This window comes from Thermobia domestica, unplaced genomic scaffold, assembly GCF_964235325.1.
Source record: "Thermobia domestica unplaced genomic scaffold, izTheDome1.hap1.1 HAP1_SCAFFOLD_219, whole genome shotgun sequence".
Classification (NCBI taxonomy): Eukaryota; Metazoa; Arthropoda; class Insecta; order Zygentoma; family Lepismatidae; genus Thermobia; species Thermobia domestica.
In genome coordinates, this window is record NW_027655942.1 from 182704 (window position 1) to 207727 (window position 25024).

The 25024-nt window shown below is 33.3% G+C and overlaps 1 protein-coding gene across 1 annotated transcript in view; it reads right to left on the reverse strand.

The window, feature by feature from the left end:
• Positions 1-25024, reverse strand: part of LOC145676566 (uncharacterized) — a 106557-nt gene that overhangs the window by 55906 nt on the left and 25627 nt on the right. The window contains exons 2-3 of the mRNA XM_081747402.1: positions 7543-7740; positions 7145-7298 (exon numbers count right to left, since the gene is read on the reverse strand). Coding sequence (XP_081603528.1) covers positions 7145-7298; positions 7543-7740 — 352 coding nt within the window. The remainder of the gene's footprint in view (positions 1-7144; positions 7299-7542; positions 7741-25024) is intronic.

Below are 25024 nucleotides of genomic sequence, written 5' to 3' on the forward strand. Positions count from 1 at the left end.
ACAGCCAAGCTTAAAGTCATGGCATAGACGATGAAGTGGGGACCTAAGTGACCCCATGAGAAATTGTAATTAATGTTCTTCTTGCTTTTTTTGTTTACACAACTCCTGTTACGCTGTATATATATCTATTTTGCCTTGAGACTATACTGGTAAGATATACAAGCAACTCCAAACATTACATTCTTAAGAAAGTTTTAGTAAAAATTTTTTTTTGTGTTCTATCTATACTGTGTCTCACTACATACCTTTTACGCAATTTATCCCTTTTCCAGTCAGATTTTGTGCACAATTGTTACACTTAAAAATTGTTACAGTTTTCTGCACCTCCCACACATCCATCGCTTAACAGGTTTCACATTTAACCTTTGACTTTCTACCCTGCTTTCTGTTGCACATGAAACACCTTCCTCGTTCACTTCCATCTGTGTTTTGTTTCAGTTTCATCATCAGACGCACATTTTAGAAGGGTTCTAATAAAAACCTCAGGATGCATTTCTGTATTTATATATATATATATATATATATATATGTGTGTGTGTGTGTGTGTGTGTGTGTTTCTCTTTGTACAATAGCAGGCTATTTCTATATTACTCTAAGTTTATACATTATATGCAAACAATTCATGATTTGCATTTATCGATCTATCTTCCTATCTATGTATACGTTCTTCCACCCATCCATTCATACATACCCTCTCTATATATCTATATCTATCTGAGCTGAACTGTAGTAAAGTCGGTAGAGCGTTCGATTGGTTATCTAGCGACCTGGGTTCGTTTCCCGGTGAGCGAATAGAAGAAAATTCCAGAAATGAGTATAGGGGGGCTACCCTGGCCTCAGTTTTTACTCATAAAGCAGCTGGGAAAAGCAGTTTGCTGACCACGTACCACCCTCAAAATGTCGCGTGTCAGGCCTTAACCCTTTAGGGCTATTGTGGTTAGGTTTAAATACGTATCTACCTGTTTGTATATCTTTGTCGTACAGGTATAATCAGTCATCACTGTTTAGTAATTTTTGTGGGCATAAAGACATGCTGCTAATTATAATGAAAGGTGCCTTCTTGGCATTTATTGTGTGAGACTGAAGACAAGAAGGAAAGTCTCAGTAAGGATGGCAGATCATGGAATTCGAATCTTGAACTCTCCGATTATACAACAAGCGCATTCATGCACTTCCTATTGAATATATAGAAACGTCAATATTTTTCTCTTAAAAGTTATTGTAATATTTACATAACTGAAAAGCAAGCTCATAATAAAAGAATAGAAAACTTACCGTGATAAATTTGGATTGACTTGGAAGCGGTAAACTACATGGGGAAGAGCTAATTCCTTGCAATGATGTTCCTTTATGAAAACCTTCCGACGGGAACTGTATAACTGACTGCAATCAGGGTACTCCGTAATGTAAATAATTCATTTTATCAGCAACTTAATAATTCTTCATGAAGGTCATTAATATTCATGGGGTACCTAGGGTCCCCCACTATAACCAAAAATGAAGACAAAATTTTAGGCGATGTGAAGGTATACAGGGGGGACCTTAGGCCCCCTGACGCTTATAACAAATAAACCAGGAGGTTCGTCGGAATGACCATCATATGAACATATGCACACTTCGAAAATGAAGAAATGAAATGAAATCTTTAAGTTTAACGTCCCACGTTTATGCCGGTTAGGCTAAAGAAGACGATGATAATGAGAAATGAGTGAAATGGTGGAATGAAGAAAGTGGGAGGAAACGGGAGAACCCCGAGAAAACCCACGAGCACGGTGATTGTCCGCCACAAAGACGACCTCTGATACCCCACTTGCCAGTGCGAGAGTTAATACTTGGAAAACGAAATAATTTTGTTATAGAACACATGTTAAAAATAGAACTGTTTTCCAAGTAAGACCCACCTCAAAAAAACAGATTTATGTAAAATTAATGCTATGTAGCAATAAATGACAATGTACTCTACGAAGTAGTAAAGTATATTATATTCAAGTATCAATATAGCCGCCTTCAGTGAGACGCGGCATGTTAATTTCACCATCTTCTAAAATGTCAGAAAGAGTTATTTCTAATTAATATGGTTTCTGAAAACGGTTATCATAATCTGTGATCAAAGCTCGAGAATTTTTTAGTTACGGCGCGTAAAATAACAGTATGTATTACAGTGAGTAATTGAGATTAGTCATACAAGAAAATAGTAAGTTCAGCAACATCTTAAGTGTTTTATTTCATCGTCGAGTTTATTATCCAACGGCTAGGCTTGGTGACTATCCCATTTTCAAGTTGTTAGTGAGGGCGGTAGTGACTTAAAATAGTAGTGACAATAAGGATACATGTACAGAAATAGTGTGTTCTCATTGTAGTTGAATAAATTACATCACGAACAAGGGAACGGAGTGAAAATAACAGATTGTTTAAAACACATTGAGAAAAGGAGTTTGCAAACAAAGAAAAATGCACATAATAATTATTACATAAATATTGGAAGACAATTCAATGTTACTAATATTATTGTGAGCTACGTTCAAATAGGAAAATTGTATTTGATATCTGTGTGGATGTGTTATTAGTGTTAGGCGAATGTAGACAAAGCTCTTGAGAGCGAAGCGGATTATGAACGAAACAACTCACAACGCTCACAATCTTCTCATGTTTTATTTTTGGAATTGAAGAGACGTTTGCAGCACATCATAGTATTGGCGATGAGGATGTTTGGGTCGTTACCCTTCGGATGCCATTCTAAAACGTCCAACATCAATTTTGACCGCAGTTAATGTAGTCTCGTGTAAGTACCAGAAATCTGCTTAATAGCTGTATACTTAGTGGAGTGTGTGTTTTACATGAGCGCAAGCTGCATGCATATAGTGGACCATCCATAAATTATCCCCATTCTAGAAGGTAACTTGTATATTGATGGACATTAAGAGAGATAGAGCGCTCAACTTTGTATCGATTATATTTTTTTAGCAACGAGCAATATTTGAGAACACAGGCATGCAAATTGACATAATGGCTATTGTTGTGCTAGAGACAATCAAGTATTGTAGCGATTGCTTCATCAGTATCGTTGTGATTCAATATGTTATATGTCATCCTTACTGATTTAAACATTGGGTTATAATTCCTTGGTGAAAAGTTGAGTTGTGTTGATATGATTATGAGTTTAACGTCCCTTTCAGCAGTGAGGTTATATGAGACTGGACCTACTGATTAACGTGGAATCCAAACCACACGATCCCCCGCCAGTAATCGAACCCGAGTCTCAAATGCAAAGGCGAGTACGTTAACCGCTTAAGTACGAAGGAGCTAGCTTGGTGAAAAGCTTACAGGTAAGACGTGTGCCGCACATGTCAGTAATATGTTATCATAGCTGCTTAACCCTTTTTCTCTTGATGGATGTAGGCTTATGAGATATATACATAATGGAGCTACAGCATGCATCGCACGTCAGATCAGAGACCTCTTGAATGAAGTATATCTGATGGATGGATTGGCCATGGAGGTTCTGCTTATTCACCTTCATGATCTTCTGACATAATCCTCTTGAATCTAGTGAAAACAGCTGTTGATGATATAAAGGAGCTTATTACACATGATTGTGTTTCTACATAGAAAGGTTACATGATGTACCTTGGATCCCTAGGACGCTGTTCACGGAGGTTTGTGGAACAGAATGAAACGCACAGTGAGTATAATGTGCTAGGTTCTAAGTGATGTTATTACTATGCTTTACTCATCATATTTTTCCATTGTCTCTAAAGGTTAGCTATTCTACTCCGATGCATGTTGGATTGGTTGTTTCGGTACTCCTATTAAGGCAATCTATCTGAAAAGGGACACATTTTTCATTAGTCATTTTGGAAATAGTTAACATAGTTGTTTGTTTTCCAAGATATATTGCTGGAGATATCACTCGACTCATATTACCATTTAAAATATATAAGTTCGTTTTCGGTCTTCCTTATTGGATCTCCAGAGACGCTTGCTTCACATAACAATTGTGTGTCTTTCTTCTTCCTATGTCCTTATTACTTTGCTCCCAATGCACATTTCTTAGTAAATATGCACGTAACATTCAATTGATTCAACGTATGTAGTTAGTCGTATCATAGTAACTGTCCCAAATATTGAGTACATTGACACACAATGATTGAATATATTTTAATATTCTAATAACATGTTTTGAATGAATGCATTGTGAACGAAAATCACAATTAATTATTCAAAATGGCAGCCAGTAGAGTGCAGAAAGACTTAAATCCTTGTGGTTGGTCTTGGTACAATGCTGAAGTTTCTTCCTCATTTCACAGAAATGGAGTTCCGTTGTGCTTTCATATTTCACAAACCACCACATCATGACTGAAGGAGGGTGCTGACTCCTTTGGAGTCTTGGAGCCTATTCACCAGCTTCTCCAGATGCTGGTGTATATATCTTGTCAAATTTGGGCTTGGAAAATTTCTTCCTAGCTAAAAATGAAAGAATGCTGTCCATTGGATTCGCAATGCTTAAGTAAGAGCCTTACTTTTAGGAGCACCTAGAGCTTCAGTTGATTCTCAGATTGCTCTTTGAGTTTTTTATAAGCACGGAATCCCAGGTCGCTGCTTAACGTGCAGCACTTAGTATCGATTATTGAACTCGCCAGCCATAGCTGACTGTTTCACTACAGTATTTTGCTGCTAACAAGGGACATCACCCAATTGTCCGGCTCCGATTTCAATGAAATTTTTATTGCTGATAGAGGACATGTATTCGTTACTTGTGATGACAGAAATGTTTGCCATGATGCATGTTTTCTATTTTTTAATAAATTTTAAAGGTTGTGATGTGGTTAATAGAGATTACTGCAGAAGTCCCTTACTACACTTTGTAAACGGAGTGTTAATGAAAGAACAACCATGTAGATAGGTATACGGCCTAGGGGGAAGTCATATGGTACGTATGACCTTGACGGCAGCCATCTTGAAATCCGCCATTTTGAATTAAGGTCAAGTTTTTTTAATGGGAATAGGGTAGTCTGATACATAATTTCGGGCTAGAATTTAATCAGAAAGACAATGGTGAAGTTAGGTTTAAGATGCGCCCATTTGGTGAAAAGTTACAGGCATATTAATTGTTTATACTTACTATGTGCTTAAGTCCCTTACCTCCGCTTCTAACCCGCGTATTAATGATAATAAGTGGATAAAGTTTCGGTAATACATATTATGCCTAGAGGGAAGTGATACGATAAGGGTATCATTGACGGCAGCCATCTTGAAATCCGCCATTTTGAATTAAAGTGAAGTTTTGAAAACTGAAAACCATAGCATATGGCACCAAATGTTAATAGTAAATTCTTCCCAAAAGCCAATAGTATGCTTATTTTTTATCTATAGTTAACCAATATGAATTTATGACCCTTCTAATATGCACGAAACGTCCATTATTCGATCTTTCAAATTGACAACACTCCTAATTTTTCATCGCATGTTTTAAGATTCCAACTGGCACTTTGCAATTGTTTCTATGGCTCATGTTTTCTACATTTATTACATTTTTTTAAGAGTTGCGATTTGTCAGTTCATGAATAGTGTTGGGATAAGCATTTGGGATCCGTTGCCACGGGCGATCCTTCATGGGTCCACTTTTAACAAAGCGCTATATAGTGTGGTTAACAGTTTATTTACTAGTGTTTAGCTTCGGGATGCTTTCGAAAATCTTTCATTGTGATTTATCAACCTTGTGCAACGCTATCATTGCCACACGATTTTCATACTCATCCCATTTCAACTTGATCAATTAAGACTGACGCCTATACACTTCCTTCTCATACTCATCCAGCAATGACTCATGCTTCATGATACCACTCTTCATGGTCCTTTCTTGTAATTGCTGAAGTACAGCAACCCTCAAACTTTGGGACAGTGTGTATGGTAAACTATACTCAGACGTGCTGCCAACATAAGTCTCAGACGTTATCGAATTTCAAAATGATCCAATGTTGAAATATACAACTGTGAACACAAAATTCTTTAGCTGGAAGACAGAAGCCACTAAGGTTAGGAAACGCCAACACTACGGTTTATCTTGTTCGGAATAACGCGTGATGCAATACTTTGTTTCCCACTTATAAGTGACAAGACGTAAAAAAAGTATCGTGAAAAGTACGTGCAATACGTACTATTTCGAAGACAAAATACTTTTCAATTGACACTGAATCATTCCTTGTCCACTGTCATCAAAACGCACCATTTGCATATTTTGCACACAGCTTGAATCAAGAAGATAGCGGTGAATGCTTTTGAGAGCATATTCAAGAAGGAATCATGTAAGGAATCCCTTGTGCGCCCGTTCAACTTTGATGAAATATGCATTTATGGATTATGTATTTATTACTTTCATTATGTTTTACCACCATTCCAGGGATTTCGAAATAATGCGTATAAAATATAACTTTCTGACGATTCCGAACAACACTAGCTCTGGAATTATGCACTTTATCCCACAGGTTAACATGATTTTTGTCCCGTTTAGATGCGATGAATTACTTCTTGCAGTTGGTCCGTATAGTTCATATATATATACGGTTTATGGGTGTGATTCTTTGATAACGGTAAGTAGAAAATAGTATATAAAGACTTTGGAAATGTATGTAAAATTATTTCTACAAACCAATTTTTTTAAATTTAGATATCTTGAAGATAAGGCGAATAAGTGTCGCCTAATAAACTAAGGTAATCCGGTATGCTACATTCCTGTACTTATTTTTTAAGGTTAATATCAAGGTGTATCTTTGACTATGAATTTTTAATCTATGAATAACCAGTTACGTTCAACAACGCATTCATACTTCTATTGAAGAGATATTTAAATGTATAAATTAAATAATAGTAATAATAATAATAATATGAACGGAAGCATAATTGTGAGAAATTAATCTCTAAAATAGATTAAAGTTTTAAGAATACGGAACGAATAAATTATAGTTTTCAACGTAGATGTGGCATTGGTTAGGATCAAATCTAAAGTTATCGGTTCAAATGTCAACCCGTAGCACTAAAGCTTTGTCCGTTCTAAAATGTACTAAAATAGTCACATACTCAAGGAGAAATACTTAATATAGATCTGGAATTTATTAATACTATTTTGAATCTTTTTAGTAATTACCTTCTCCTGAATATCTGTTAAATCCATTTTCGTCAGTTCTTCGTCATCAACGTATTCTTCAAATTTATTGATTGTCTTTTCATTTGCATGTGCCACAAGAGTTACAAAATCCTTATAATATTGCTTCTTCCCTTTATCAAATTTTCCAAACAATCTGCAATACATTATAAATTAAACTTATTATAAAGCAAAGTTAAAAATAAAAAAAATAATTAGTGCATAGACATATTATTCAACATTTAAAGTTCTTATGTTTGATGAGAAATGAGCCATGGACAATGAGAAAATTTACAAGGTATACTCAGAATGATGAATCACTTAATAGAATATGTTTTCCATTATACATATGTTATTCTTAAATTGTAGATATAATTGTCAATGAACTTTGAAGTACTTACTCTTTGAGTACTTTATTCAAAACTTTTGGAAGAATATTTGGAGGACAAGCAACCATTGACTGCGATGGAACCTTCCATTCCAAATTATTCCTTTCAATAACCAAAACTGTTGGATTCTCTTGACATTTTGTCCATGATTGCATAATTAAGATTCCTGTCGCAACTAGTCCAAGAATGACGAAAGCAATCCACAAAATCCTGTTAAAAATGGAACATTATATCATTTATTTTGTTTTGTTTCCAGAAATGTACCAACTCTATGTTGTCAATTTTGTTAATTAAGTTGGGGTGCTCGGAGCACTCCATTTCAAGTATTTCATATAAATATAATTAATGATATTATATTTCCAAACTAATTGAAACATAGATATTGAAGCCTTGCAGAGCGTCTAAATTTGTAACTAAATCCATTCCTCTGTCGGCAGATATAAGAGCAAAGTGATAAAGATATTGGGAAGTGCTGTTGATCAATTCTCAGTGCAGATTATATATATTACAACTCAATCTTTCATCCTTTAGTTAAATAGGAAATTCTATTTTCTTCCTACTTTCTATTCCAATATTCGAATGTTACAGAACAGAAAGAGTAAAAGATATTTTTAAACATTAAAGAGACATTTAGAACGGTTTAGCGTTTAAAGGATAAATATCAATTTCATCCGTAGATTTTACTGTAGTATTATTAACGACAATATTGATTCGAATGTTGATCTCATTGGCCAACGAGAAGAGTAAGAACTATCGACAAGAGATTTTTAGAATGAGTCAATCGTCCCAAGACTAATCTTCTAAACTACACCTGTTTAAATCTTTATTGATCTACATAGAACTACAATCAGCATTTGAATCGATTCAACGTCTGAACAAAATATACTATCTTCACCTGCAACCTAACAGCACTTAAAATTAATGTGCTTGAAACTTACTTTTACTTCCAGTTGAGAAAGCGATCTCCATTGAAAAAAAAAACATAAATAGATTACTAGTAATCACTCATTGAAGTGGATTTAGCAATGATCTTATGCCTCTGTTGGAGCTAGAATTTATTATAATTTATATGCATTATTCCCAGTATAGCACTGAATTCACACAGTTTGGTAGTCGCTGTTATTTCAACGACTCTCAGTTATTTCATTCAACATTTTACAATATCTGAAGCATATAAAACAATATAAGAATGAACAATTCCAACTTGTAACACAGTACAACAGGCGAATCGTGTTCCTGTAGGATTTTTACAACTATAAAAAATTGCTATAATAAAGCAGGAACAGAAACGTCATTCCTGTGGTTAGGGCTTAAAATTAAGTCTAGCACCCAAAGGGAAAAAGATTTACGCACTGAGAATGAGTGGAAGATGTTTAACCGGGAAAATTGCCCAATTAAATCTTTTCCCTTCTTAACACGAGTAACCAATGCTAAATTCTTTATGTGGTGCAGCATCAGGTTTCACTAATGATAAAAGAGCAGACACGGTAGGCTCTCACCTACATAATCTGTTCAGCACATTCATTTTGGCCAACCAAGTTCTACTTTATTTAAGAACCATGAATTATGGTCACAATAAGTTATGGTCTGCATTCTTGTGCCTAGACTAAATTCTTTTAGCATCACACTTAGGAAGAAAAGTGTTAAGAGTGCCAGAATTGCCACATAAACTGACTACATCTCCGTATAATACAAGATCTATAGTAAAAGAAACCATATCTCAGGAGTTAGAAGATCATATGCGATTTCGTGAAATTAAGGGAAGTAGGCCTAGTAATAAAAGAAAAGGAACTAATTGCAGAGTGGATGTATATTATATTGAGGAAGATACAATTGTAGTAAGATGGGTAGTGTTTTAATTCTTATGAACTGATAATTTCAAAACCGTGAAGATAGATATTGCGTATATCACATTAAATACAAGACTTGTCAACCTTTCTCAGAAATATACATTACAAGTTTGCTACCGTAAAAAAATAAACTCTACGAGAGTATTTGGTAGAATTCTACAACGTAGTTCAGAAGTGGACGCACCCCTTATTGGTGTTTCTTGATAGTTTTAGGTTTTACACTATCTGACGACACCAGGTATTGCTCTCTGGGGTTTCATAAAACAACAAGTAAGAATCACTCGATACTACACAACACAAGAATTACGAGCATCTGTGGAACACGCCTTCATCCTCGTGAATCCGAAATATCTCCTCGACAAAACATCTGCTAGAATTTTTCGCAGAACTCAACAGTGTTACGACATGGATGGTGATCATACTGATGTGTATGGCTCTAAATACTCCAAGACTTCTAGGTAACTGTGTACAGACATTCTGCCATAACTATACTGTTGAAATTAATGGGGGGTACGCCTACTTCCGGACCACCCTGCACAAGTGATATTAAAGATTTCAGTAGCAAAGGAAATAATCACGTTAATGTAATAATGAGAGGTTTAAAGGCAAAATAGGAAGAAAAAGGTATTTGAAAACTCACTATTAAACTACTGATATGTAAGCAAGACGAACGTAAAAATCTTCTATTAGAATTCGACGAAGATTGAAAGTGTAATAATAATAATAATAATAATAATAATAATAATAATAATAATAATAATAATAATAATAATAATAGTAGTAATAATAATAATAATAATAATAATAATAATAATAATATCGTAAACGTACGAGGACGATACACAAAGTTTTAAGAACACAGAAACGAAATAAATCAATATTGAGGGATTCTCTCACAATTTACCGATCGCGTTACGAAATAGAAGTTACCGATGCTGAGTTAACAACAAAAAGACAGTACGATTTCGCTCAACTAAAAGAATATTGTTATTTTCCATGCATGCTTCGTATTTATAACAAAACGTATGTGCTCCATTAGAACTACTACTAGGAGCAAGCAGACTGCAGACATCATCAACAACAAGACACGTGACCAAAGATAAACACCGTGACAGTGAACCCACGAACAAAAAAAAAAAAGACGCAGCAAGACCTCCAACGGCATTACTTTCAGTTGGTAAACACCTCTTCAAGTTTGTCTGCAATTAAGAAATTACTCCTAAAGCAAACCTCTTAGCTTCCAGGAGCTCTTAGGTTCCTTGACTATTTTGCTTATCTACAGTTCTGTGGGAACTTAGGAGACTTCTTTTTGTACGCAAGAAGGGCTGTGTATTTCTAACACAACAAATTAGCTTCTCCCTGGTACTCTGTCAAATCATAACCCGTTTCTATACTATCCTGGAAGATTGGGAAATCCTGAACCGCAATTAGTAAGCTTCCCTGTATTTTTATGAGTTCCTAACCTACGTTCTTACCTCCTCTGGAGTTCTGGATTATGCTTCCCTTCAAGGAAGTGAAGTGTGTATGTCGTAGATCGTGACTTCAGCAAAAGTTCTAATGGTTTAGTATTTACTTTCTTAAAAGACCCATTCTATCGTAATACTGTTAGTGTTCGTCAGTACTAATATTTGAATATGTAGTACAGTAATATGTTTGAATATTTAGTGTACTATAAGTACTTTCAAGAATTGCTTCCTCAAAGCCAATGCAATTCTTCGATGAAACTTTTCAAAACTAGCCTTGGATGTTATCCCATCAGTATGCTTCATATTTGTAAAAAAAAATTTACTAAGTTGCAAATACTACTAGTGCAAGCATACAGCAAAAATGCCTAATCAATAGAGCATGTGTCCAAAAATAAACAATATCCCCATCACTCACGAAGGGAGGATGTGTCGGGACCAACAACGGTATCAGTTTTGGCTGGTCCACTCTCCTGTCTTAGATTGTCTGGAGCCCTGAATGGTTTAACATAACTTAAGCCTTTTAGCTTGCCTGGAGCTTTTATGTAGCTGGTCACTTTGCTTCTCTGGAGACCCGATAGTCCTTAATGATTCCGATTGCTTGCCTGCAGCACAATGAGAATCAAACCTGAACTATATTGCTTGGTTAGAGCTCTCTAGGTTTATAATACCTATGTTTGCTTGTCTCAAGCTCTGGAAGATCCTAAACCTTGGGAATCCTCTTCGGTACAATTAACATATGTTGTTTCTTAACTTAACTCTTTGTCTTATTTGGAATTCTGGAGTGTACTTCTGTTTGCTGCCTGGGTTTGCAGAAAAAAAATGCAACATAGAACAGTTAGTATTGGTCTTCTGAACCCAATTATAGTAATTTATGTTATATTTCTATATAAGCGGATTTTTATAACAAACGACTGTGAGAGGGAAGTCCGAAAATCTCTTGTACTAATTGCTCTACCTCACGTACTAGCAAGTTATTATTATATGCTGGATTTAGAAGTAGTTGCAACACATTATATTATATTCAGCAACTGAAGGACCTAATAGAAAGTTCAAAATCATACTATTAGCTCTTTGTTCTCCATTAATCGATTACGAGAAATCGTTTTGATATTGTAATGAAATAGGTGGTTATTGAGGCTCTTAAGGCAAGTACTGTAAGAAACTATTGTAAAAAACTGATATACAATATTTGTATACAATCGAGTGCAAATAGTCACATGTTTGGATATACAAAGAGCTTAAGAAATAAAGAAATTTCTATAACTGGTGAAGCAATTTCTCTCGAGCTGTTTACAATCTTGCATTAGTACGTGCTTAGATCTCTAAACGAAGCATAAAGGAATACATATGAATGCGGGAACACTGGATCATATTTATTTTGCTCATAACATCATTCCCCTCGCAAATAACAACATAGATACGTAATAGATCATACAAGAACATAATAACATGAAGACAAATATAAACTCAAGATAAATATGGAAATAAGACCATATTTAGGAGAGACCTTCAACCAGTAGTAGATTCATATTGTGTGACTTATATTTATATAGGATTTGTGATCTACCATATTTCTGTTAACTTCAATATCACTTTATGAGTACGAAGTATAACATCTAATTTTACATACACATAAAGTCGAAAATTCATAAAAGTAGAAAATAAGTACTAAGATATGAGTAGCCTCAGTGGTTCAGAGTTGAAAATTTGACTGTGTTTTACTCTGTGCATATGTATGCATGCATATATATGATTGGCCAGCTGATAGCACAATAAGTATTCAAACACACATAAATGCAAGAAGAAAATACCGAAACAAAATTTTATTTATTGCTTATATATATATATATATATATATATATATATATATATATATATATATATATATATATATATGGCAAAAGAAAGGATGAGTACACACAAATCCCAACTTGAAAAATCAAGAATGCTTGAGTGAACAGCACTGCACACACACTTCTGGAATATGAAACACTTCATACAAAGAAGAATACAAAAAAATTCAAGGTATATGTATGGATAACAGGTGAACTGGTATAGCCCGTATGGAAAACAGATATACCTCGTATCGCACAGTTATTCCTCACACCACGCATATACCAGAACACAATTCACTTGGCTGTATGGCTTTTACTATTGACCAGGGTAGAAATATTTTGATTTGATAAAATACACTAAATTCCAACAAAGCCTTGTTTGTTTTCAATAATGATACACGTTTTAGTTCAAATTAGGGATAATACATTTTGACTTCACTTATCTTTGGTTGTATGTTAGGGCTGTAGTCCTGCAAATTTATTCGATATTTTGTGTATTCCATATGTGAACTAGAGTACTCCTCTAGCTTAAAGTATGTCCGCCAGTTGTGAAGAGGTGTTTATGTGTTTTCTTTCACTAGTACAAAACCTCGAATTCCTCGCTTCCACCAACATTTGAGAATAACCCGAAAGAACGCTGTAGGTGGCAGCGTCGTTTGAAGATTTACTCAGAAATAGTTCGTAAATTATGTGTTAACGATCCATGCAAATATATTTATGGTATATTAGGTAGTCCTGGCAACGAGGCCATTTAGTCCCGTGGGAATGTGAAATTTGCTGTCGAGGTAAAGTAAGTGTTGCTGACCAACTTTATAAATGCAGTCTATATCTATTGGATATTTTATATGTTAGTCAAATGAAAAATAGCTGAATAGAGAAGAATACAGATTGGCAAGTCTGGAGAGTAAGATTTCACCTACAATTCACACGGACAGCAAGAGTTATTCCAATCGGAGTTTAGATAACAAAGCATCGGTGTGAATAGTTTTGCACCTGTCTATCAATGTGACAATCTCGTATTTATGACGGTTCTAGGCGTTGACAATCATTTGTATGGAAAGTGCACAGAAGATACTTTTAGAAGCCAAAAATCGTGATTTGGTAACTTCACTCAAGAAAGAAAAAATGTCTGCATCTCAGAAGAACTTTGTTAAATAGATAAACATGCAGGTCATTAAAGAGTAGTTCCTTTACGTTATTCTCGATGCCAACCTATCTGAAGCACACCAGCATGCAAAAGCAGGGGTTCCCTCCTACTGTAAAGCGTCCAGAAAGAATGAAGAAAATACCGTTTTCACTTGAATAAAATATTAGTTTTGCTTGATGATTCAAAGTCGGCGTAAACATACAGTTTGTCGAATAAGATAATTATGTGGCCGAACTGACAGTCACAATAATTTTTGTTATGAATGTTTCGACTGTTAATATATTGAAAAATAGCGAGTTTACGGAAAGAACATATTAACATAGTATATAGAAAAAAAGACGTAATGTGTTAAAAAGGAAAAATTCTTAATTCGTATAAAAATTAACATACGTTTGCATTACTGCAGTGAAATATAAAGTACACATCCAAATTAATGCAATATCTGGTTAACGTTAACCATAAAAATAACAAATACTTGACAACTCAGTTACTAAACAACATAAAAGGAACTATATGAGATCCCTAGTGCAAAATGTTTTCTCTCTGTTTGTCAATTCTCGTATTTAGTTAACACTTTTAATTTAGCAAATTGCATTTTTCCTAGAAAAAACTTTATTTCAAATTTCAGCTGTAAATTTAAAGTTAAATCGTGTTCTCGAAGAAAATATCCAGTATGATTAAGTTAAGGATGGCGCTTTACAGGTTTTATGCAATGCACATTACTTCATATATTTATTATCTTAGATATATCTTTGTAAAGCAAATCTTAAAAGTTTGTTTTGTTCATTTGGTTGAACAGTTATGGGATAGTGAAGCATTATTTTCTGAAGAAACGCTCTAATTGAGAATTACAAATCCTAAGGCATCGTTATAATATAGATCACATAAAATATTTGCAGAACTTTACTTTAAACAATTTCATTCGACATACAGTATCTACTACACTTAATATATATATATATATATATATATATATATATATATATATATATATATATATATATATATATATATATATCGTTCTTTTTGATTCAGTCAGTCTACCCCTTTTTGATACCTCTTTACCAAAAACCATGCAAAGGTAAATATATTTAGTAGTTATCAATACTATATAATATACAAATAATAAATTACATATTTCTCCTGAATTCAAATATCCAATTTTTACAATCGGATTAGTCCAGCAAGTTTGAAAGAGGAATATTATGGATTACCTTGGCATTGTTCCATGTTGTCTCTTTGAGGACTCATTTAATCCGTGGAAGCTAGTCTCAGAAAATACTTTCTCGAAATAGCGGATCATCTCTGAAATGGTATATAAGATAAAATAAGAGTATCCTACATGAGAAGATATAAAGTTTTAAGATCTACATAAAGTTTGTTATGTAAAATTTTTTACAAAATTTTGAATTATTAAGATTTTTAATTATGAAAAGGGGCTTTAGTAACAGAGCAACAATTCTTTTAGTGTAGGTTCTTGGTAATAAGGACAGCAAGTATTTAATACTGCTAATATACGTCAAGCAATCTTAAGAAGATATTTATACGAAAAAATAAGGCTGTTCAACAAAAACTCAAATCACGGGTAATTGCGACAAGGACGCGACGCAATTCGTTGTTTGTATATAGACGTGCACAACTGACTATCTGAACGTTATGTATGCCTCAATTGTCGAGCAACAGTTGTTTAGTTGGCTGAGGATAGTCGTCTAAAGTGAACATTCCTCTTTACGACCTCGAAATTTCTTCCTGCACAGTTTCCACAATATGGTCCCGGACTATCAAATCAATGTTTTGAATCTAATGCTAAAAGGACGTCTCCCTAAGAAGAGAAATAAATCACGTCGAGCACTGGGAACTGCATATCAATATTGTGCATGACCTAGTTACTTACACAAATGTAATGGTGTTTATCTCCATTAAGATCACTAAGACGGTCCCAAATCCCGAATATTTCGTAGTCTAGAAGTTGATCCTAGTTACGTTTTAGTACGCCCAATGCTCCATCTCAAAGGACGCCGTTTTCCAAATTGTCTAGAAGCTGTGAAAGTTACGAGATGATTTTTGTCCGTAAGTCTAAAATTTTGCTTACAAAGATGTTTCCTCAGTGTAATAATATTGGTCGAAGTTCATTGCTTTCAGTACTGGTTTTATTGAACGTAATTCGAGTATTACAGGATAAACGTATATAACTTTGACATGACAGCTTTATCATCATCCTTTATTAAACACACTTCGTAGCAGACGCGTATATACTTTCTTTATTAGCTCAGATCTGAGTGATAAGAAAATAGTAAAAGAGAAAGTGACGAGTATCTAATTATAGTTTTTATTATGTACAATCATCAAATATTCTGTATTAGATAAAAAAAAACATTATATAATGTGATAGAATCACGTAATGAATCATGACAGCATGGCTATAATAAGAGGTAATTCCCTCAAGAGAAAAGAAGGAGATGCTCGTGCTTGATGTGAAGTAGAACAAAATTTTGCTTCTCGATTAATTGTACTGTCCGATTCTTCACCGGAAACACGAAGATTACCGAAAATGCGATGTATGAGTTGGAAGTCTGAGAAAGTTAATCTTCGTAAATATTATAGAATCCATTTTTATAATAATATTGTATACATCTAGGCTGTACCTCGTACGTTTATATGTTACTTTTTGGATGTAAAGATCGTAAGAACAATGTTATATAATACTACGAATAAAAGAATAAAATAAACCAAGCAGTAGAATAACTCGTGTAATTTATTTAAATGCTATTTCCACAGTGAAGTAACGGTAAAGATGAAAGTGAAATCTCATTGCATAAACGGTGTCGCAAATGGGAAATAAATCTGTGTATGTAAAAATAAATGTACTAAAATGTATATTTGTTTACTCAAAGATGGATCCTCCTGTAGCAACAGGAAACTTTAGATGGTCTAATGAAAACTTAAATGTTTTTAAGGTACTTGCCACAGCATTCTAGATGGCTGAAATATATTCAACCCGATAATTATGCTTCTAATTCAGTCATAAGAAAGTACATCACTTCCTAGTTACGTTCCTTCCATAAGAAAAGGAACATGAAACCTGCACAGAGATTACGTTACTTTAAATTTCCCATTTATATTTGGTGAACTGTCTCCTTATTCAGACCCTTGAGTTCTGATACAAACAAGATATTAGTGTGTGCCTTATTTCCTAATGATACTTCTAACTTCGTATATAGATTGCATCGTTTGGATAGATTTACCCGGACTTATGGTCTCTTTATTTTTCTCACCCTTCCTGACGGCAAGAAATTATTGTGCCATGCAAAAGTTCACCAAAAAGGAACATAATTGTCTGCATGAATATCTTTCAACTTCTAAAGTTCAACAAATCTTGATTCATTTTGGAGCGACGAAAATGTATCACAAGTTTATATTTAGGAACTACAGCAACATTCCATGTTTTAGTTTATAGCGTATTTCCAGCGTCACAGACAACACTCATCACTGTCAAAACCTCTATATCGAAATCAACTTTGCGGTAAACGAAATATTTTCGTATAATAAACACAACACTGTATAGTAAATGAACACAACTTAATATTATTCTACAACTTTACAGAAATAATGCTGTATCTCATACATATACATACTAGGCTATTTCCTATTGAAATGGAATAAACTTTATATTTACACTAAAATTCGATTCCCTCCTATAAAAATCAGGTACATGAAAAGACTAATATCATGTATAATAATATTTTGTTAAATGTGATGTTGATGATTTTTGTTAATCAAATCTGTAATTGGATTGGCACTTAGTTTCTATCTAAAGATAGTGTAACAGGGAATAATTAATGGAACTGCTCGCAGTATATAAATTATATTATGAACATGTAATATTACTCAACTTACCTCCTACTACAGTCACTCCAGTAGAAATGACATTATTTAAATTCCTAGATAATGTTACTAACAGACATGTCCTAGATATAGAAACATCCTGGTTAAAGATTGTATCTGATTTTGATTCATTTTCTGTTTTTATGTAGATGTAAATATGAAGCAAGTATCTCCGTAAGTATATTTCTCGCGTTGTACTAGCTAATGTCAAGATATTGAATACATTCCCAGAATCAAACATCAAGGGATGAATTATACATACTTCTTTATCCATAATTGTAAATATGGAGTTATTTAAATTACAACTGGCAGAATATTTATCATATGCACGTTCCTTCTAAAGAAATGGTCCGTTACATGATAATTCATTCCGAATGAAAACAAATATGCTTCTTCGAATCTAATTAAAACTCACTTTGGATTTGCAACGTTTTTAATAACACTTTTTAAAATGATATTTGAGCCTATACTAGGTTCACGTTAAACACGAGTAATATATTTCCATATGTCTCTCTTGTATATCTGGTCTGAGTTTTGAGACTACGAAACTCATATGTACAGTATATGTATTCAGAATTATATAGAATGATTATGCTTGTTTGTCAATTTATCTTTCTTTTTTCAGGTATCAGAATAATAACGAGAATATAAATATAAGAAAACGATTATCTTTAATTGACTCAACGTTTCATCATCATTTCCATCGTATTTCTTAACTTTTCTTCTTCAAATATGTACAAACAAATAATTTCAGTTTTCATATGGATTACTTAAAATTAGGGAACTAACTTTCTAACATAATTGGCCTTTTACAATCAGTTTATCAACCCGTTAAAGAGTTCTTTGCCTTTTAAAATCAGTTTATCAAAAGCTTAACGAGTTATTTGTCCACGTATTTCTCTCTAATATTTCCAAATATGATAAAATGAACGAATATTTCAGTCTGAATATTGATTTCTATACAATATAAATAGTCCGAAGAAGTAAAAATGATACTTATTTTAATAATTATAAAAAATCAAACAGTGAGAGATACATGTTAATAAATCATTCAGAACTAAATAACCAGATGTGATGCTTTAATTGCTTGCCTTATTACTATGGAATGTAATAGCTGCCAATTTTGATTTTCTACTAACATTTGACTTTCTCTAAGATGAAAAGCGGTAATTAGAAGTTATACAGCGTCCAAAGAACATGCCTCTTTAGACTTTATCCATCTTTTGAAACCATAAGAAAATAGAAACTTCTAATTCACGTTTCAGCACTAAACTGTTTCGTACAAGTAGGGTATTGCAAAATAGCAATTATATATACATTTATATTAGACCGACTTCGGGAATCATAATGGTATGTCACATTCTCTAACCTTCGCGTTAACTGGAAAGAGAACAAAACATATCAATTAAATTCAATGCAAGAAACATATCAAACAACCCACCTCTGACATTTAGAGAATATTCCTCAATTTGAATTACATTCATAATATTCTGCGATCCATTCCATCTAGTAAATGAATTTCATCGGAACTGTCTCTTACCGTTACTTTTGCTTAAGTTGCTCATATATATAAGTTCCATTTGCATGTTTGAATTACGAAACTTATTCCGCAATTTCAAGACAAAGGAATAGAAATAAATTTCAACATTTCGTTTTAATAACGGATACCGACAAAACAAAGAGTATGTGAGCGAAACAACCTTTTATATTTTAAGACGTGGTCTCAGCATTATAACCACGGTTTAATCTCAGCATTTATTGTTTTAATTTAAGCGAATATAGTGTAAGAAAATTAAATCCTGTGCTTACAATACTGACATAGCGATTTTCATATCGACTAAAGATGTGAAGAAGAGTTTCCATTTCTATCTCGAGTTGTTTTCTTAGTATGTTTATTATGAATATACTTTCTTATATTATTAAGAATGTTATGAATATACTAAAACTAAATTTTAATTTTCAACATTATCATGAATATTGAAATTCAACAATAAGATGTAATTGTTGCACGGAAAATATTCATTACTGTTTTCTGTAAATTCAAAAAATTTACGATTTTAACCCTTTGCTAAAAAAAATAATGTTCTCAGGATTAGACACGGCGTGGAAATTGTGATGTGAATGGCAATCTTAACATATGCCTCTCACACGAATAAAATAGCTTAGTAGTAATTGCGTGACCCTATCGAACTTTTGATTATCCAATTTTGGGCCTCCTGGACTATAGCGTTAATGCGAATTGAGTTAGGGATGCTCTGGCCCGGGATTGCGTCACCTCTTGAAATTTTGCTTATGCTTTTTTAGGGGCCATGCAGGCTGGTGCGAATGAGTCAGATGTACCTCGGCCTGGCAAATGCGTTTGAATGACGTCATTGAATTGGGAGTTTTGGATTAGAAGTTATGATGGGTCTTTTATGGGTATAACATTACTAAAAATATGGTCTTGATGATTTATTACGTTATGACTTAGTACAGGTTTATGAATGTTTTTATTTTCGTTCCCTTTTATTTCATAAAATTTGGAGATTGTATCTCTTTGATGAGATAGTATACAATTTTGACTCACACTGGTGTAAATGAAATCTTTAGTTTTACGTCCCACGTATATACCGGTTATGATAAAGGAGATGGAGACGATGAGAAATGAATGAATTGGGGAATGAATGTGTGGGAGGAAACTGGAGTATCCCGAGCATAATGTTATCCAGCAAAAACTACTTTCGCGGTGTCGACCCAGGGACTCCATACAGCAGAGGTGAATGCTTTACCACTCAACCACCGCGGCCCCTACTGGTGCGAATGAATTAGAGGTATTTGGCTCCAGCTAATTGTTCGTTTGACGTCATTGATTTGGGAATTTTAGCTTGGAGATTATGATGGCTTTTACGTTCCCTTTTATGGGTATAAAATTCCTAAAACAAGCGTTGATCTCTTTCTTGATCATCTATTACATTATGAATTAGTAGATCCCCAATAATAGTATGAATTAGTATTAGTATTAATATGAAACTCAAAAACTTTGGAGTTCCTCCGTGGCTAACCGGTTAGCGTATGCGCCTATAACGTGGGAGACCAGAGTTCGATTTCTGGAGGGAGCTCATGCGATTCGGAGTTCACGGTAATTAGTAGGTTCTATTTTCATTGCTGAACGGGACGTTAAACTCAAAATCAACTCAACTCAACTCGAAAACTTTGGAAGGAATACTTAACTATTGTTTAAGGTTTAGTTTTATTTCATGGAACTTATGGGACTCGAACCACGATATTCAATTGTCAGAAAGTGTACCCAGGAAATAATACATTTATTTGAGACGCATAAAATAGGGGGAGGGACGATCCTGGACCTGGCTAGTACCTCTTAAATAACAACAATAATTTATATTGTATTCGTTTATGGATTAAATAAAAGTGTTGGAAAGCTATGAACGCCTTCTTTCTGCATTGGTTTAGTTAAAATCATCTTAAAACATTTTAGAAAATCTTTTTCAGTGGGTGCAAAGAATGAACTGTTTCACGGTTAACCGTCAAACTTTATCCAGTTTTTAACTATTCGATTAGCAAATAAACGTTTTTTAACTGTTTGATTAACAAATGAATGGTGTTTAACTATTCGATTAACAACCAAACTGCTTTCAACTATTCGATTAACAAATAAACGGTTTTCAACTATTTGGTTTGAATTTTGAGTCTTCAATAATTTCGAGTTGTAAAAAAAAGTTCAAGTAAAAATTTGCAACTAAAATTTCCCGAACTTCAAATTTTAAAATGAAAAATAATAAAACTGATTTTTTTTCGAACTAAAAACATCAAACTAACATTTTCGAACAAGAAAACCTTGAAATATTTTTTTTCCGAATTCGAATTTTCAAATCAAAAAAATTCAAACTGCAATTTTTGAATTAAAAGTTTTCGAAACAAATTTTCAAAAACTAAAAATTTTCGAACAAAACAGATGAAATAAAAATTTTCGATTTCAAATTTTTCAATTCAAACAATTTCACACTGAAATATTCGAAATAGAAATGTAAACTAAAATTTTCTAAACACGAAATCAAAATTTTCCAACCCAAAATGTTGAATACAAATTCTAGAATTAGAAAACTAAAATTTTTGAACATAAAAAAGATTTTTCAAACGAAAAAGAATCAAATTGAAATTTTCGAATTAAAGGTTTCAACGTGTCCAACTAAAACTTCTGTAATGAAATTTTCAAATCAAATTTTTGAACCTAAAATTACATACCAAAATTTTCGACCTGAAAGTTTAAAGTTTCGAACAAAAAATAATTCGAACATTTTCATAGAAACTTTAAAGAATAAGCAAAGGTTTGAAAATGATCACTTAATCGGATAACACCTTAGAAATAAACGGTTTTCAACAAATGGGCGTTTTCAACTACATTTGTAATCTTAAAATTCAAAGTGTAAAATTAATGAATGGATTTCAAGGTCGAACTAGAAGTTAGAGGTAGAGATTAACGAATTTAGATTAAAGGTAACTTTTCATCAGTAACTACCCTATATTCAAGTATTATAGTCATAAAAGTTCACCATTTCAGATGACGAGAAAAACCATGAAATTAAAAAGAAAACACAATGATCTGTTTCGTCATAACTCTTTTCATAAGCCATAACCATAGACATTTACTGTCTTTAAAATTTTAATTGACTTGAAGAAATATTCGGGATTAAGGTTTTGAGACGATGAACCGTGTGGTAAGTCATTGACATCGAGACATTGATATTGTTTGAAATGAAGTTTAATTAAGCTTTATCTCATCAGCAGCCCTAACTTACGAACCGCTTTAGTTAACTGTAACATTTATTTGTTTCAAATCAACGACGACGTGATGAGCTAGTTGCCCAGCCATAACCGGAACTTTCTTTTTGTTTGGTTTCGTATAATCATGAAACAACGCGAAGTTTCTCAGAATGGTTATAGGCGTTACGCTACGTGAAAAACCAGAATCTCTACCACAGAACAATCATAAACGCCACAAGGTATTCTCAAGACCTTGAATCGAACCTGGGATCATTTTGAGAGAAAATTTCTTACATCAGCGATTCCCGTCTGATGAATCCAATCAACCCAGGAAAGCTTTGAAACAACAATATATTATAAACTGAATGATTTTCAATTCAAAGAAATCTTGAATCTTTACTTGAAATCACTCAGTTTCGTAATGAATTTCGTCATAGGCAAAGAATGCAGCATTTGCATTCTTGTTTGTGACATCATTCAAAGCTCAGTATGCTTCGTGCACTGCAATAGTGATTCCTTGAAATCCTGTTTCTGATTAAGCATGTAGATGTTCTCAGTTTGATTTCTTGCCTCCCATACGATACCAGAGATTTGAAAACAGTTCGCGATAAGTGCCTGCTATTAAAGATCTCAGTTTCACAACGGTGCGTAAACTTCATTCATCAGTCTTTCCATTAAACATTGTCTTTCTCAAGGAAGTACAGCTGATGCTGACACTTGCAGAAATTATCATAACCGAACTTATCAAAGCATTTCTTTCAGTACGAAATCGAAACATGAACCTGTACCTTGTGTTTCAAGGTGGGAAGCTCAAATCGATAAAGTAATATACGCTGTAATGTAGCCACTGGAATTTGTCACCAAGTTAAGAAATCGTAATGCATTTAACCTATCAAGAGCTGTACTTTGATCTTATGAGAGGAGAGAAAGTGAGAAAGTGAGAGAGAGAGCAGTAGATGATTAATGTCAGCCTGAATCAATTTGCAGATCTTAGCAATTAGTAACACGTTCGTTTCAAACAAGCGGGATTGGTTTAAGATTTCTTGAACTCATCAGAGGGGAATCGTTGTGGTAAGTAACCTTCTCTTAAAATGGTCCCAGGTTCGATGCAAGGTCTTGAAAATATGCGTTATGTTTGTACTGTGGTAGGGATTCGGGTGTTCATGCAGCGTAACGCCTATGACCATTCTAAGAAACTTTGCATGCTTTCATGATGATATGGAACCAAACAAAAAGAAAGTTCCGGTTATGGCTGGCCAGCTCGCTCATCACGTGGACGTAGATCTGAAGCAAATAAATGTTACAGTTCACTAAAACGGTTCGTAAGTTAGGGCTGCTGATGAGATAAAGCTTGATTAAACTTCATTTCAAGCAATATCAATGTCTCGATTCGGCTATGGCTATGGTTCTTCGTCTCAAAAACTTAGTCTCTAATATTTCTTCAAGTCAATTATTTTTTAAAATCAGTAAACGGCTATGGTTATGCCTTATGAAATGAGCTATGACCAAACTGATCATTGCAATTTTTTTTTTAATTTTATGGAGTTTTCTCGTCATCTGAAATTTTGAACTTTTATGACTTTAATACTTGAATATAGGGGTAGTTACTTATGAAAAGTTACCATTATTCAAAATTGCTTAATCTCTACCTGTAACTTAGTCTGACCTTGAAATCCATTCATTAATTTTACACTTTGAATTTTAAGATTACAAATTAGTGGAAAACGTTCATTTGTTGAAAATCGTTTATTTCTAAGCTGTAACCTGTTTAAGTTATCACTATCCAACATTTTTTTCAAAAAGTTTGTAAGGAAATTTTCGAATTATTTTTTGTTCGAAACTAAAATTTCAGTTCGAAAATTTTGGTTTGAAATTTTAGGTTCAAAAATTTGATTTAAAAATTTCGTTACAAAATTTTTTCAACTTTTTTGGTTCGCAAATTTTGATTTGAAAGTTTCAAGTTCTAAAATTTTTAGTTTCACACAGGTTGAAAGTTTTAATTCAAAAATTTCAGTTTGAAAAATCTTCATTTTGTTTCTTCCCGAAAATTTTAGTTTCTCCTTCTAGTTCCAAAATTTGGTTTCAACTTCTTTTGGTACGAAAACTTTGATTCAAACTTTTAATTCAAAAATTTCAGTTTGAAAAATCTTCATTTATTTTTTTCTGAAAATTTCAGTTTTACCTTCTAGTTCTAAAATGTGGTTTCAATTTTTTTGGTTCCAAAATTTTAATTTCATGTTTGGAAAATTTTAGTTTCAACTTTCTAGTTCTAAAATTTGGTTTCAACTTCGTTTGGTTCGAAAATTTTGATTTCATATTCCGAAAATTTTTGTTCACATATGTATTTCGAAAATTTAAATGTGAAATTGTTTGTTCAGAAAATTTGAAATCGAAAATTTTTATTTCATCTTTTTTGTTCGGAAGTTTTGATTTTTCCAAAATTTGTTTGGAAAACTTTTAATTAAAAAATCTTAGTTTGAACAATTTTATTTGAAAATTCGAATTCGAAAATTTTTGTTTCAAGGTTTTTTGTTCGAAAAGTTTATTTTG